Consider the following 18,128-nt stretch of genomic DNA (forward strand, 5'->3'; position numbering starts at 1 on the left):
TGATTAAATAATTATACGAATTATTAAGCAGATCCCTCAGAGGTCATCAAGAGATGTTAAAAAAAGGCTTGACACCGATAAATCGATACAAACACCTCCGATACATACCATGCACACCGGTATACCAAAATAGGCAAATGTTGGGAAAACAATAATTTCCAACAAAAGTGGAATTTTTCATAGAAATTATGCAAACAATGTGTGGTTATGTTTTTGGAGTACTAAAACCTAGTACTTCTCCTCGATATAAATCAATATTTAAGTTACATGACTTGAAAAAAGTTGATTGTTCACCAGAACGAAAGATAATAGAATTTGTCCCCTTACACGAAAAAGTTGACCCAAAATGTAGTAGGTGTTTTATATTGCACTGGAGGTATTTTGATGGACAGAAATGGTACAGGATACATGAGGTCAAGATATTTATCAGATCCAAGAACTATCCGGACAGGTAGCATGTCAAAATCTCACCATTTACACGCCAGAATTGTCGTATAACAGAATATTTTGGCATAATACCGCATTTAAACGCATATATAAACACGTAAAACTAGCAATTTTTTGAAAATATGCTTAAGTTCTTATCGAACCCAATCAGCTATAGTAATCTAAATTCATATAGGAGGTTCCAGGACTCAAATCTGGATCCTAGACTATTAAATATCGAATAAAACCTTGGTATTTTACAATTATCCTTAGAGCACAGGATTCCAAAGGATATATTAATTTATTTAGTTAACTGGCTTCCTTTACGATGTCTCCAGATAATAAATAAAATGTTTAATTCACAATATAATATCAAAACAAAAATAATTTCTTCAAATTTTGAATCAAATTTTCTCAGTTGCAAATGTTTTGAGCAGAACCAAAAGTGAGTTCGACCTTTGTTTTGAATATTTTTGTAAAATAAGTGAAATTTTTGCAAATTAATTTTTAAATCTTAAAAAGGATTCAATAAACAATCAATCTACAAAAATATTGGCATTTCAAATCCACAAACTACCTCAGAACTATATAAAATATGAACTAGTCATTCCAGTTGCAAATGTTTTGAGCAGCACTGTATGTAGTTAAACGTATCGAGATGCAGCGATTGCGTTGACTAGGCCGTATAATAAGAATGAAGGATGAAGAGATGAAAAGACGCGGTATTCCAGAGCGCGAAGCAACAAATAGAGAGAAATGGAGATCTTTTCTTAGTTCGGCCTATGGAACAAATGTTCTGTAATGGACCGGCTAAGTAATTTGATATTTGATATTTGGATAAAGCTCTCATATATATTTATGCCCGATTTCACGTATTTGCTGCACCAAACACGCTAAATATGTTTGATTTCAATGAAATATGGAGTGTGTCACTGAATTCGGTCTAAAAATTAATGGAATGTTTGACTGAATTCGGTCTAGAAATAAGTGTGCCAAACTATGTCGAAATCGCTTCAGATTTGGATATAGCTCCCATATATATTTTCCACCGATTTCACGTACTTGCTGCACCAAATACCCTATATCTGTTTAATTTTTATGAAATTTGGAATGTGAGACGGAATTTTGTCTAGTAATAAGGGTACCATATTATATAGACATCAGTTCAAGTTGATATACATATATCTCCTATATATGTTTTAAATATTCACAGTGGTGTAAGGTATCATATAGTCGGCCTCGCCCGACTATGATCCTTTCATTACTGGTTTTAAAATGATAATAATTTATTTATTAACTCTTGTCGAGCCACTGTTTTCTGGTTATGGCTGTATCCCAAACTATTTTATCTTTCTTATTGGACACAACACAACTTCTTTACTATCTTGTATTTTCATTACTTTTCCGCCTCATAATGGTATAATATAAATATTTACTTATTTATTTCATTCATGTATTTTTAATATGTTATCTTTTTTAAATTTGTCAATATATTTTGCTGTTGCACCTCAAAAGCCATTCAGTTCTTCATTTATTTTCGGGCTGACAAGTCACTTGGATTGGAGGTTAAATGGATTTTAAAATATTTTCGCTAATAACCGCCATCTGTTGCTCTTACACGATAGCTCAGGTCTCCGGTTATTGCTATATTACATTATCCCAAGATACAAGTGTGAGACCGAAATTGTATGAATATGTCGGTAGTCGCAAAGCCTTGATCCATACGGAAGGCAGTACATATAACTTTCAAGAAAAAGAAGTTCTAACTGCGGATTGTGAGACACGTATTCTAAGGTAGGTTCACAGAATGGACAATGTGTTTTTTTTCTACAACGCTAAACATAAAACATTTATTTCATTCTTTCAGTCCCAATCAAGGCAAAGGAAAGCGTAGCATCAATTTAAAATGCACTGGAAGTTACATTCAAGTAGATGGTTATAATCTAAACAATGGTCTACAGGTTATATGCGACACAGTCAAATGGAATCTGTATGAGTCATCAACACAATTCCGTTGGTGTCCAGCACCAATGGCCTCATACCTACTGGCAAGACCTTCGGATAATTCCTATGAGTACCTGGCTGGAGTTTGTTACAATTCTGAGGATCAACAAATTTTGTCACTGCATTATGCTGCCGCCTATCAATTGTCGAAATATAAGGTAAGTGTTGGAATTATTCGAATTAATAAAAAATCAACTAAAAAGTAAGTAGAGGGCTACTAAATACCAACTGTCTGACTGTAAAGAAAACGAATAACAAGAGCTACAGAAAAGACCCTAAATTTAACAAGTAAGAACGAAACAAAAACTTTCAAAATACAGAAAATCGGATGTACCGTTCTATGGAGGCTGTATCAAAACGTCTAGCTGTACCGAAAAATTTCTGGAGGAAAGTTTTGTAACTACAACGAAGATTAATTACAAAATTTAAAAAATACCAAATTACCGATAACCGTTCCGTTCTATAGGTCAATATTATGGTTATGACTTTTCGAAATTTTTTCTCAAAAATGATTTCCTGTAGAAAGGATGAGTGAACGATTTACTATTAATCACTAAAATAACGTTTTTTCCATTGAAATAAACGCACAAAAAGATTTAAAAAAAGGTTTTTGCTTGAAAAAAAATTTATGAAATGAAAACAAATATTTGTTCTTGATGTTTTTATAGTTGACCTTTGGACTGTTTACACTTATGGTTTTTGTTTGGCTTTAGGTCAGAATAATTAAAAACAAGTTTGGTTTTGTTTTTATACTTTCAGCATTTATGCTAACTTTCATACGGGCAAAATGTGCCTCATCGAAATAATGGTTTTAGACCCCAAGTATGTTTGGACGAAATGTGTTTCAGACAATGTAGAGTCGATTCATCAATGTCCGTCCGTCTGTCTGTCTGTCTGTCTGGCTGGCTGGAGCGCACGATAACTCTCGAAGGGATCAACCGATTCGATCCAAAATTTGGCTTTCGTAATATTTTGTCCAAACTTAGTTTAAGTTCGAAGATGGGTTATATCGGTCCACTCCTTCCGGTATCTCCCCACAAAAGTTCGAAAATGTTCGGAAATTGTGTACGTACGATAACTCTTGAAGGGAGTAATGGATTTGGTCATACTTTGCAAATCGTGAAATGTCTACCAGACTTAGATGAGGTTCCAATATGGACTCAGTCGGTCCACTCCTGCGGGTACCTCCCACACAAAATTTGGGATAAGTTCAGTTTAGGACCTGCTCACGAATCGCTTTGGTTTTTGTTTCAGCAACTTGTATTCACTGCCCCCCATACGACGGTACAAGTTTCATAAGGGGCAAGTCCGCACTTCCTGAGAAAATAGCCTGAAAGTTGAAAAAATCCCCATGACACCGTGTGAGGTGGTTGGAGCGCAAGATAACTCTCGAACGGATCTGCCGATTCGGTCCAAAATTTGGCCTTAGTAATATTTTGTCCAAACATAGTTTAAGTTTGAAGATTAGCCATATCGATACACTCCTTCAGGTACCTCACCCACAAAAGTTCAAAAATGTTCGGAACGATTTTTCGTACGGTAACTCCTGAAGGGAGTGGCCGAGTGTCCACTCCATCGGGTACCTTCCACACATAATTTGGGATAAGTTCACTTTAAGTCCTGATATGGAATCACTTTGATTTTTGTTGAAGCAACTTGCATTCTCTGCCTCAATTACGATGGTAAAAGTTTTTTTAGGGGCAAGTCCATACTTCTTCAGCAAACAGCCCGAAGAGTGTAAAAACCCCCTATGGCACCATATGTTGTGGCTGGAGATCCACTTCCATAACGGTCAATGTCGATCCATTCCTTTTAGTATCTCCTCCGCAATACTTTTGATCTTTAATCCTAATCAACATTTTGTCGGTTCAAGAGCCCAAAATTTTTAAAACCCCCTAAATGCATACCTATTTTGGCAAAAAAATTGTTTCAATATACACAGGATGAGGGTATATCTCTGTCGGCAAAGCCGACTGATACTTTTTTACTTGTTTGGTATAGCCCCCATATAACAGCACCTCCCGATTTTCGTTATTTTGAAGATTTTGGCTACAATTTTTTACCAAACTACTTGTAATTTGACAGTTGAGGTTCCTAGTAATCACAAAACATATCCACCTAAAAATGTCAACATAGGCCCATGTTTTGGTGTAGCCCCATATAACGGTACCTCTCGATTTTTGGTATTTTGAGGATTTTAGTTAAAAATGTTCACCGAACTACCTGTAATTCCACTTTTGGGGTTCCCAGTGGTCACAAAATATCTCCACTGAAAATTGTCAACATAGGTCCATGTTTTGGTATAGCCCCCATATAACGGTATCTGCCGATTTTTGGTATTTTGGGGATTTTAGTTATAATTTTTGACCGAACTACCTGTAGAGGTTCCTAGTGGTCACAAAATATCACCTTCAAAAATTGTAAACAGAGGTCCACGTTTTGGAACAGCCCTCATATAACGTTACCTCCCGATTTTCGGTATTTTGAGGATTGTAGCTACACTTTGCGACCGAACTACCTGTAATTTGACGTTTGAACATTGTCAATATAGGTCCATGTTTTTGTATAGCCCCTATTTAACGGTACCTCCCGATTTTCGGTATATTGAAGATTTTAGATACAAATTTCGACCAAACTATTTGTAAGTCGACATTTGAGGTCACACAACATCTTCACTAAAAACTGTCAACGTAGGTCCATGTTTTGGTGTAGCCCCCATATAACGGTGCCTCCCAATTTTCGGTATTTTTGACCCAACTATCTGTAATTCGAAAAACTGGCCACGTAGATACATAACGGTATCTCCCGCAATTCGGTTTTCTTGGATTTTAGCTACAATTTTTGATCCAAGCATCTGCAATTTGACATTTGAGTTTCCCAGTGATCACAAAACTTCTCCACCAAAAACATAGGTCCACACTTTGATTTAGCCCCATATAAGGTTCCCAACCGATTGAATACATTTTTTATGATTTTTTTTACCTTATTTAGGTATAAGTGGTCACAGAATATCTCTTCCTGAAATTGTGGACAAATTATTCCGTTTTGTTATTAATTTTCTCGTTTAGAGTTAAGCTTGATGATCGGAAATTTTTTGCAAGTGAAAAACGAAAGCCAAGGACTCGAACCCACACAGTCACCAAATTACTTTACCTGGTTTCGCTGTTGGTTCAGCAGCACTTCAGACGTATCGACTGTCGAATGGCTTCTCTGTCCTAGAACTTTTCGTTTTTTCAAATGCAAATGTGTTTTCCGTTTTACTTCAGACCGTAACACTTTTTTACTTGTTATTATTCCAATATTTCGACTTTCTTCTAAAGTCATCATCAGAGATTTTCACTTTAAAAAAGAAAAAAACAAATAAAATTTTTTTGTATAAATATATAAACAAAAACAAGTAAGCAAAGGCTATAGTCGGACAGGGCCGACCATACGATACCCTACACCACTACCCTGCGAGTTAGCTTTCAGCAAATCATCGTTGGAAATTTGATGTTTGCTGGCCGGGAATCGAACGCCCGACCTTCAACGTGCAAGGCGGGTGTGCAAAAAATTGTACTATGGTGGCACCAATAAGTAATTTTAGAACGGACATTTAGTCTGGACCTAATTTTTTGCATATTTTGACATATTTGCTAAACCAGACTTTGTGCCCTAAATATCCCATCGAATTGGCTGAAAGTTTGTATTAAGTATTCGTTCATCACAATTTTCGACCTGAAATTTATCGGAATAGGTCCAGGTCTTCATATAGCTACCATAGAACCGTACCTCCCGATACCCGGTATTTTGAAGGTTGTGGCCTCAATATCAAACTGAAGTGGCTGACATTTTGTATTCAGTCTTCGTTGGAGGTAAAAAAACTTTCCACTTGAAATTTGTCGTCTTCATATAACTCCCATAACCAGAACCTACCGATTTTCTGTACTTCGAAGGTTATGGTCTCAATATCTCTCCGAATTGGCTAAAATTCGGTAATAAGTCTTCATTGGGGGTATTAAACTTTCCATCTGAAATTTGTCGGTATAGGTCTAGGCGTTCATATAGCTCCCATAGAACGATAGCTCCCCATTTTCGACATTTTGAAGATTCTGGCTCTGGTTACAGATTTCTCTGTTTTATTGACTTGTCTGAAGTGAATTTCAAACAGAAACAAGTAAAAAAGCGTTAAGTTCGGCCGGGCCGAACTTTTCATACCCTCCACCATAAAATATTTTGAACTAAAATGGAATAATTAGTTTTCATTCCTGTCCTCAACTTTAAGTAGGTACGTTAAAATGTCAGATAATGTACATAAAATGTTTCATTCGGTAGGCCCTTTTTTATGGTGCCTATATCTAACTATGTATGTTGACAATTTTTGGTGGGCTAGAAATTGGGAGGTACAGTTATATAGGGGTTATAATAAAACATGGACCTATGTTGACAGTTTTTGATGGGAGCCTTTAATGTCAAATAACTCCTAATTCGGTTAAAAATTGTAGCTAGAATCCTCAAAATACCGAAAATACATAACGTGGGAACTTCAAATGTCATTAACAGCTAGTTCGGAGGTATGTGGGCTATACGAAAATATGAACTTAAATGAACAATTTTTGTTGGCTTTTAAATTTCAAATTACAGAAAATTCGTCCAAAAAATAAAGCTAAGGTACGGTAAATCGGGAGGTTTGTTTTGGGGCTATACCAAAACATGGACCTACGTTCGGTTAAACATTTTAAGTAAAATCCCCAAAGTACCGAAAATCGGGAAGTATCATTTTATTGGGGCTATGTTGAAAATTGTTGATGCAGATGTGTGGTGACCACTACAACCTTCAAATGTCAAATTACAGTTAGTTCGGTTAAAAATTTTAGCTAAAATTGCCAATTACTGAAAATTGGGAGAAACCGTTATATGGGAGCTATATCCGAACATGAACCTATGTTGACAATTTTTTATGGAGAGGTGTTGTGACCACCAAGAACTTCAAATGTCAAATTACTGCTAGTTCGGTTTAATATTGTAGTTAAAATCATCAAATTACTGAAAATCGGGAGGTACTTTTATATGGGAGCTTTATCAATACATCGACCTTTCTTGACAATTTTTGGTGGAGAGGTGTGGTGACCACTAAAAATTTTAAATGTCAAATGTTCAAATTACAGATAATTCGGTTAAAAATTGTAGGTAAAATTCTCAAAATACCGAAAATCCGTTTTATCGAGGTACCGTTATATGGGGCTATACCAAAACATGGACCTACGTTCATAATTATTTCGAATATAAGTTTTTTGGTCACTAGGAACCCTAAATATCAATATATAGCTAATTCGGTCTTGAAATGTGAATTTAAACTTCAAAATACCTGAAATCGGGCGGTAACGTTATATGGGGGCTATTCTAAAACATGGACATATGCCCACTAGTTATATAAGTTTATTGACATTCAAGAACCCTAAATGTCACATTATAGATAAATCGGTCTGAAAATGTAGCTAAAAACGTCAAAATACCGTAAATCGGGGGTACTGTTATATGGGGGCTATGTCCACAAGTTTTGTTATATAAGTTTAGTGACGCTTAAGAGCCCTAAATGTCAAATTAGAACTAAATCGGTCTGAAAATGTAGCTAAAAACGTCAAAATACCGTAAATCGGGGGGTACCGTTATATGGGGTCTATACCAAAACGTGGACCTGTGTCCACAACTATTGTTATATAAGTTTAGTGACACTTAAGAACCCTAAATGTCAAATTATAGCTAAATCGGTCTGAAAATGTAGCTAAAAACGGCAAAATACCGTAAATCGGGGGGTACCGTTATATGGGGGCTACACCAAAACGTGGACCTATGTCCACAACTTTTGTTATATAAGTTTAGTGACGCTTAAGAGCCCTAAATGTCAAATTAGAACTAAATCGGTCTGAAAATGTAGCTAAAAACGTCAAAATACCGTAAATCGGGGGGTACCGTTATATGGGGGCTATACCAAAACGTGGACCTATGTCCACAACTATTGTTATATAAGTTTATTGACACTTAATAACCCTAAATGTCAAATTATAGCTAAATCTATCCGAAAATGTAGCTAAAAACGGCAAAATACCGTAAATCGGGGGGTACCGTTATATGGGGGCTACACCAAAACGTGGACCTATGTCAACAACTTTTGTTATATAAGTTTATTGACACTTAAGAACCCTAAATGTCAAATTATAGCTACATCGGTCTGAAAATATAGCTAAAAGCGTCAAAATACCGTAAATCGGGGGTACCGTTATATGGGGGCTATACCAAAACGTGGACCTATGTCCACAACTTTTGTTATATAAGTTTATTGACACTTAAGAACCCTAAGTGTCAAATTATAGCTACATCGGTCTGAAAATGTAGCTAAAAACGTCAAAATACCGTAAATCGGGGGGTACCGTTATATGGGGGCTATACCAAAACGTGGACCTATGTCCACAACTTTTGTTATATAAGTTTATTGGCACTTAAGCACCCTAAATGTCAGATTATAGCTAAATCGGTCTGAAAATGTAGCTAAAAACGTCAAAATACCGTAAATCGGGGGGTACCGTTATATGGGGGCTATACCAAAACGTGGACCGAAATAGCCCATCATCGAACTTGACCTGCCTGCAAACAAAAGACGCATTTTCCCAAAATTTCAGCGTCCTATCTCCATTTTTGTGGATGCTAGAGTGATTACCACAGACGGACGGACGGACGGACGGACGTGCACAGATCGACTCAGAATTTTACCCTGATCAAGAATATATATACTTTATAGGGTCGCAAACGAGTATTTCAATGCGTTACAAACGGAAAAACAAACTTAATATACCCTCCATACTATGGTGGAGGGTATAAAAATGTACATATAAACATTTTAGAAGATATTATTGAAATATATGTAGCATACGAAAATATGTGAAATACAGAAATTTTCCATATGCAAAAATAATATTTGCATATGCATAATTTATACATTTCGCCTATTTTTGCATATGTGATATATTTCGACTGGAATTTAATTAGAAGCCAAAAATATGCAAATTTTACAAAAATAGGTGTTGCATAAAATTCCGCTGTCTACATATCATTGAGCTGATATTAATCGGGGTGCTCTCATTGATATGAGAGAAGGCTCCATTGTCCCTACTGGGATGTTTGTGGAACAATTATATACAGTATATTTTAAGAAATATTCTTAAATTTGAAAATTGGCGTTGTTTAGCAATTTCTGCTACATCTTTAAATTTTGTACAATTGGACAGGTGATATGATAGGGTTCCACGCAATTTGTAAGAACTGGGAATTTGTCTGTCATGATAGAGAAAATTTGTAGCATGGGAGGAAGATGTGGTTCTCCTCACAAAACTCATTATATCTTAGGTAGTAGGTCCGTTACCAAGCACACATATTATTGCAATTTTCATCAGAGGAAAGATCGGTAGTTAATTTTTCATATATAGGCGACTTTGCCGGTATGTGGCCTCCAGGGACTCAAATATGGACCAAAAATAAAATGTTTTTATTTAGCATACAAAAGTAATGGTCCATTGCACCCGCTAAATAATATCAGATCGTCATCAAAAATTGTAGGCATCTTCTTCGACCTAAACCCCTACCTCGTGCAAAATTTCGTGACTATTGATCTATAATTGCGACCTCTAGTATGCTTTTGATTACATTACAAGCAAAACACTCGATATATTAGGCTGTAACTCTGTTATCTGACCACATAAATCAACATAATTGGCATTAATTGAAAGGGCAAGAGTAGTCCTTCCAAATATTATTTATGTGGGCGGAATATGTGGTCCAGGAATAAAGATATTACCGGTATATTAAAAATTTTCACAATTTTCACACAAAAGTTGTGGTCCATTTAACCCTCTAAACATCATCCGATCACCATCTCGAATTGCAAGCTTCTTCTTTTTCATAAAATCTTACATTATTTAAAATTTCGAGGCGATCGGACTATAATTGCGACATACAGAGCCGCTACAAAATCGGATAAACATTTTGTTTTTGGTCCATTTCACCCGCTTAATATTTCTCGATCATCACCAATAAGAATAGGGATCTATTCTGATCTGAACCCGACCTCCATACAAAATTTCGTGACGATCGGTCCATAATTGCGGCCTGGAGCGTGTTTACAATTTATAATGGACAGACGGACGGACGGACGGACGGACAGACACACATCTCAAAATCGCTTTATCTCGTCGAGATATGAAGATTGGTATACCACATTGGGGGTCTCCGACGAATATTTCGCGGTGTTACATGAATTTTTACCAAAACAAACTTATAATACCCTTTTCCACATTGTGGTATAGGGTATAAATATAAATATTATGTGATAATTACATTTTATTTTGCTATACAACAAACTATTAGACACATCCTCTGTCTTGCTTTCAATAAAGCTTTTTCTTATATTTTTTTCTCAAAAATTATTTCCTGTTGCACCAATGAATAAATTTAAGCCTACTACTACTAATAACTAAATAAACGTGTATTCCATTCAAATGTTGAAAAAGATCATACACAAACCACTAGGAGAAAAATTTGACTTTTTTTGTTAAAAATTATATCTCTGAAAAAAGCATTAACGTCATTTTTATGATTCTTAGAATTAAAGAAAATTTGTGAAAAACAAATGTCATGAAAGTTTGGTTATCTCATGTGGCTCCAAAGTTTGTTTTCAATTATATATCAGCTTACAGTGACTTCGAAAAATTGCCCATAATTCTGATAAATTAAAATTTTAAAATCATTTTGTGCGTGAGGTTTTTTCACCGAATCACCTTATAATTAAGATTTTATGTAATCATATATAGAAACTCATCACCCTATTATACAGGGATATGAGGTTGTAAAAAAGTCATAACACTAGTCTGTATATGAAGATGTGAACCTATACCTACAAATTTCTTGTAGAAGCGTTTATGTGGAATATTGAGGCCACAACCTTCAAAATACCGAAAATTGGGAGGTATCGTTCAATGGGGGGCTATATGAAAACGTGGACTATACCGACAAATTTTTGGTGGAAAGTTGTGTACCCCTAAAGGACCCAACTTTGAAAATAAAGAAATTCGGGAAAATCGAACGGATGAACCGATTTGGTACAAAATTTGGCTTTCGTAATCTTTTGTCCAAACTTAGTTTAAGCTTGAAGTTGGATTATATCGGTCCACTCCTTCGGGTACCTCCCAAACAAATTTCTTGTAGAAGCGTTTATGTGGAATATTGAGGCCACAACCTTCAAAATACCGAACATTGGGAGGTATCGTTCAATGGGGGGCTATATGAAAACGTGGACTATACCGACAAATTTTAGGTGGAAAGTTGTGTACCCCTAAAGGACCCAACCTTCAAAATACCGAAAATCGTGAGGTACACTTCTGTGGGGGCTATATGAAAACGTGGACCTTTATTGAATACCATCGAATACTACCTACTAAATTTAAGCCACTTTGGTGGGATATTGGGAACACAACATTAAAAATACGGGAAACCGGGAGATACTCTTCTAAGGGGGCTATATTAAAATGTGAAACTATATTGAATACCAACGAAGACTAAATATTAAATTTCAGCCATTTTGTTTGGTAATTACGCTGAAACCTTCCAAATACCGAACAAGTAAAAAGTTGTTAAGTTCGGCCGGATTGAACTTGTTATACCCTCTACCATAAAATAGTCTTAATTAAAATGTAATAATTAGTTTCCTTTCACAATTTTATGTGAAAAAAATTCGAACATGGATACCCTAAATGCCTAAATTATCTAATATAATTTAAAAGATATGTTCAGCCAGGTGCAAGGTACCACCTACGGGGCTAAATCAAAGTGTGTACCCATCTTTACAATTTTTGGTCGAAAAGTTTTATAACTGCAGGGAAACTCAAAAATCAAATTATGGGTAGTTCCGTCAAACCCCCAAAATACCGAAAATCTGGATGTACGGTTGACGATTTTGAGTGAAGAAGTTTCGTGATCACTGAAAACTTTAAATGTCAAATTGCAGCTAGTTCGATTTTTGATGGAGAAGTTTCGTGAATACAGAGAATCTCAAATGTCAAATTACAGCTTGTTCGGTGAAAAAGTATAGCTAAAAGCCCCAAAATACCGAACATCGGATAGTACCGTTAGCTAGTTCCATTTCTAGTGGATAAGTTTCGTGACCACAGAGAACCTCAAATATCAAATTACAGCTTTTTCGATTAAAAATTGTAGCTAAATTCCTCAAAAAAAAAAAAAAATTAAAATGTGAGGTACCGTTATATGGGGGCTATACCAAGACATAGACCTATATTGACGATTTTTTGTCGTGAAGTTTCGTGACAACAGAGAACCTTAAATGTCAAATTACAGCTAGCTACGACCCTCAAAATACCGAAAGTTGGTAGGTACAGTTATATGAGGGCTATACCAAAACATGGACCTATATTGACGATTTGTGGTGGAGAAGTTTCGTGACCACAAAGAACCTCAAATGTCAAATTCCAACTAGTTCGTTTAAAAATCGTAGCTAAAATCCTCAAAATTCCGAAAATCGAGAGGTACCATTATGACAAATTTTGGTGGAAAAGTTTCTTGGCCACTGAGAACCTTAAATGTCAAACTACAGCTAGTTCGGTTAAAAATTGTAACTCTTGAACGGATGAACCGATTTGGTACAAAATTTGGCTTTCGTAATCTTTTGTCCAAACTTAGTTTAAGCTTGAAGTTGGGTTATATCGGTCCACTCCTTCGGGTACCTCTCAAACAAAAATTCGAAAATGTTCGGAAAATTTGCGCGCACGATAACTCTAGAAGGGAGTAACCGATTTGGTCCATACTTTGCTCATCTTGAAAATTCTACCAGACTTAGATGAGGTTCTAGTATGGACTCAATCGGGTACCTCCCACAGAAAGTTTCGGAAAAGTTCAGTTTAGGACCTGATCTCGAATCGCTTTAATTTTTGTTGTAACAACTTGTATTCACTGCAACACAAGTCAAGTCCTTACTTCCTGAGAAATATCCTGAAATGTGAAAAAAACCCTATGGAACCGTGTGCTGCGGTTGGAGTGCAAGATAACACTCGAACGGATCAACCGATTTGGTCCAAAATATCCAAACATAGTTTAAGTTCGAAGATAAGCCATATCGGTCCACTCCTTTAGGTACCATCCCCACAGAAGTTCAAAAATGTTAGGAACAATTGTTCGCACGATAACTCTTGAAGGGTGTGACCGATTTGGTCCATACTTTACACATCCTAATATTTCTACCAGATATAGATCAGGTTCAAATATGGACTACATATATTTATCCACTCCTTTGGGTGCCTGTGACACAAAATTTCGGATAAGTTCATTTTAAGACCTGCTCTCGAATCACTTTGATTTCTGTTGAAGCAAGTTGCATTCGCTGCCTCAATTACGACGGCAAACGGTTTTCAGGGGCAAATCCAAACTTCTTAAGAAAACAGACCGATAGATGTAAAAAACCCCTATGATGATACTGATTCACAAATTTGGTAAAAAATTTGGCCTTCGTCATATTTTGTCATCGTTTCAGTTCGAAGATTGGCAATACCGGTCCACAACTTCCGGTACTTCCTCCGAATATTTAAAATATATTACTTAAATAGTATGCACGATATCTTTTGAACCAAATTTCAAAACTTTGGCTCTCTTAATATTTTGTCCAAATTTAGTTTAACTTCTAAAATGGAGGTACCTTAAGGTACCTCCGCCACAAAAGTTCAACATTTGTGTCTAAGTGCAGTTTAAGGTCAGTTCGAAGATCCTTTGGAAATGTATGCCGATGCTGTTCGTTGTGGTTCTGTTTACAACGATATTTTCGGTAGTAAAGTCTATGCTTCTTGGCATACAGGTCCAAAAATTATACGATGACTGAGTGAAATGACTAGTTGGCGCGATATCTATCGAAAAGATATGACTCCCGAAGATCCACTTCCATAATGGACTATGTTGTTCCATTCCTATAAGTACCTCCTCTGCAACACTTTCTAACTTTAATCCTAATCCACATTTTCGTCGGCAAGTTCAAATGTCCAAAAAGGGCAACTAAATACTGAAAATACCCGCATTCAATCTGACCGCAGATGAAAGTTTCAATTCACATGGGCTGAGAGTATATCTCTGTCGGCAAAGCCGACTGATACTTTTTACTTGTATCTTTTTTTTTGGAAATTAGAATTGAAGATAATTTTATTGTGTTAACTGTGGATAAATAATATATTATATAACAAGTAAGAACGGCGTTAAGTTCGGATGGGCCGAACTTGTTATACCCTCCACCACGAGTTGTATTGAAGTTAAATGGAATAATTAGTTTCCTTTCGTGTATGAAGAAGACTTAATACTAAATTTCAGCAATTTCGGTAAAACAATGTGAGGCACCGTTCTATGGGGGCTAATTCAAAATGTCGATTTATACCGACAAATTTCTGGCGGGAAGTTTTTAGATTCAAAGAACAATAAATACCAAATTGCCTATATTTCGGTAAGAGAATGTAGCTAAAACTTAAAAAATATCAAAAATCAAAAGTACGCTTCTATGGGGATATAGGAAGACCTGGATATATGCTGATAATACTCTTCTGGAATATTTTATAACCCCTTGGAAGACTAAATAACGAATTTCAGTCATTTCGGTGGGATACTGACGTCACAAGCTCCAGTATTCCGAAAATCGGGAGGTACCATTCTAAGGGGGCTATATCGAAACTTGGACCTATACCGGCGAATTTTAGTCGGAAATGGGGGCAATATGAATGTCTGGACCTATACAGACAAATTTCTGGGTAACATTTTTATATCACCAACGAAGACTTAATACCAAATTGCAGCCATTTTGGAGGAATATTAAAGTCACAACCTTCAAAATACCGGAAATCGGGAGGTACCTTTCCATGGGGGCTATATGAAGGCGTGGACCTATACCTAACAATTTAAAGGGAAAGATTGAGTACCCCCAACGAAGTCAAAATACCAAATTTCAGACATTTCGGAGGAATTTTGAAGCCACAACCTTCAAAATACCGAAATTCGGGAGGTACCGTGCAATGGGGGCTATATGAAGGCGTGGAGCTGTACCGACAAAAAGAGGGAAGTTTTATACCCCCAACAAAGACTAAATACCAAATTTCAGCCACTTCGGAGGAATATTGAGGCCACAACCTTCAAAACATCGAAAATCGGGAGGTACCGTTCTATGGGGGCTTTATGAAGGCTTGGATCTATACCCAAAAATTTAAAGAAGAAATTTGAGTACCTTCAACGAAGTCTAAAAACCAAATTTCAGATATTTCGGAGTGATAGTTAGCCTATAACCTTCAAAATACCGAAAATCAGGAGGTACCGTTCTATGGGGCTACATGAAGGCGTGGGCCTATACCGACAAATTTAAAGGGGGATATGTTATACCCACAACAAAGGTTATATACCAAATTTCAGCTACTTCGGTGGAATATTGAGGTCACAACATTCAATATACCGAAAATCGGGAAGTACCGTTCTATGGGGGCTATATGAAGGCGTGGACCTATACCGACAAAATTCTAAGAGAAAGTTTTGTACCCCCAGCGAAGACTAAATACCAATTTGTTAGCCATTTCGGAGGAATATTGAGGCCACAACCTTTAAAATAGCGAAAATCAGGAGGTACCGTTCTATGGGGGTTATATGAAGGCGTTGACCTATAGCGACAAAACTCTGGGGGAAAGTTGTATACCCCCAACGAAGACTAAGTACCAAATTTCAGTCGTTTTGGTGTGATAATGAAGCTAAAACCTTAAAAATGTCGCAAATCGGGTGGTGCCGTTATATGGGGGCTATATCAAAACGTGGACGGATATAGCCCATTTTCAATACCAATCATCCTAAGTGTAATCGAAAATTCTATACCAAATTACAAAGCTCTATCTTAAAAATTTCGAGCTGTATCTTGATTTCAACAGACGGACGGACGGACATGGTTATATCGACTTAGAATTTTACCCTGCTCTAGAATATATGTACATATATACTTTATAGGGTCTCCGATGAATATTTCGATGTGTTACAAACAGAATGACAAATAAAAATATCTCTATCAGTTCAAAAGTTACAAACTTTTGGACATTAGAAACCGATTGTAAATTACTGCGAGTCGTATGAACCACGAGCTGTGTGACGAGCTATATATTGACAACAGCGAATAACATTTTATTCATAACTAAATAACAAAGTACTACCTATTTGTTGTTTCTCTTTCGTTTAGTATCCATCTCGCCTTCAAAGTTATACCCCCGCATTAGAGATACCAAATATACTCTCTAGCTTTGTGCCACGCCGGTAAGTATACATTACACAGAATTCAGAATTTGTCCTAATATCATGTATTTATTTTCTCAATAGTATCAATGCCACGTTTTTCAAAAATGACGAAATCAAGGAATGGATGAAATTTTCCAAATATGAAAATCATTCGTTGATACAAAATCCAAATTTATATAGAAATTCCTATGATAAATTTGGTGGATTGTTGGAATTTGATTGGTGGCCAAATTTACGTTCAGGCAATTGGCGTCTCTATGAGAAGGCTTTATGGGAACACATCGAGTCAAATAATGAAGTTTATGATGTTTTGGCTGGTGTATCGCAGTCAGTGGCAGTGCCAATATATGAAAATGCTTGTCGTGAAAATTACACAATGGTCGATGTAATCTACAGGGATAGTCAAAAAATCCCCCTTTATGTATGGCAATATTTGAAATCGAACACAAAGAATGACAGTGATTTGGTTGTGATTGGTATCAATTCAGCATTTAATGATGTAAGTATTTAGATGACAAATGTTACAAATGTTACTGTTTGTCTAAATTTTACTAATTTTGTAAAATTTCATCCCACCCAATTTAGTTTTACGTTGAAAAGGATTTGGTGTTTTGCGCCGATATTTGCCATAAAATAGATTGGCTAAAACAGGTCAGATCCACATTACGCTATAAAACAATGGGTGTGATATTCTGCTGTGATGTCAATGAAGTCAAGAATTCAAAACGTTTGCAGGGATTCCCTTTACCATCGACACCGATTAGTGTTCCAACAAAACTTCCTCTGCTGTCAGGAGTTCATAACAATGAACAATATGATGATTTCAATGAACCACTACCAATGAAAAGAATAACGAATCCTGACGAAATTCCAGTCACTTTTACTCTGGGAAGAAAATATAATTAAATATCATTTATAAGTTATTTGGTTAATATCACTGTCCAACAAAATGGAACGCAACGTCTAAGGGTGGAAAATTCCTTTTAGGTTTGAAAGCCCTTGTTGTGTTAATAAATAACTCCAAAGCGCAGATCAGAACTTTTGAGTGATGCCGTGTTGAATTTTTTTGCTGAAGACCCTAAAAGACATCAGGAATTAGCATAATATTTTTGTTCACTTTTGTTTTATCCTATTTATGTAATGATATGTCTTCAGTCAAATCAAATGAGGATTAGTTTCGCATTTTGACCTTCCAAATCGCCTCCTTCAACTTCATTTTTTATTTTATGAACAGCATAAAAAGCCGTACAAAGTGGCATTTTTATGCTTCGAAATGTTCTACAAAAATGTAGCTCCTACATGCAGAGAAAAAAATATGATTGATCCAACAATATTCGAAGAGCAAAATATGTATTGTAAAG

General features: G+C 36.1%; 1 protein-coding gene across 1 annotated transcript; it reads left to right on the plus strand.

Moving 5' to 3' along the window:
• The first annotated feature begins 1,963 nt into the window (after positions 1-1,963).
• LOC141393230 (uncharacterized) lies at positions 1,964-17,821 on the plus strand. The gene is made up of 5 exons (XM_073966197.1): positions 1,964-2,220; positions 2,294-2,588; positions 16,712-16,785; positions 16,849-17,266; positions 17,353-17,821. The coding sequence occupies exons 1-5, from the start codon at positions 1,997-1,999 to the stop codon at positions 17,671-17,673; spliced, it is 1,332 nt and encodes a 443-aa protein (XP_073822298.1). The 5' UTR covers positions 1,964-1,996; the 3' UTR covers positions 17,674-17,821.
• The last annotated feature ends 307 nt before the right edge of the window (positions 17,822-18,128 follow it).

Source organism: Musca autumnalis, unplaced genomic scaffold, assembly GCF_047663935.1.
Source record: "Musca autumnalis isolate F117 unplaced genomic scaffold, ASM4766393v1 scaffold_2, whole genome shotgun sequence".
Classification (NCBI taxonomy): Eukaryota; Metazoa; Arthropoda; class Insecta; order Diptera; family Muscidae; genus Musca; species Musca autumnalis.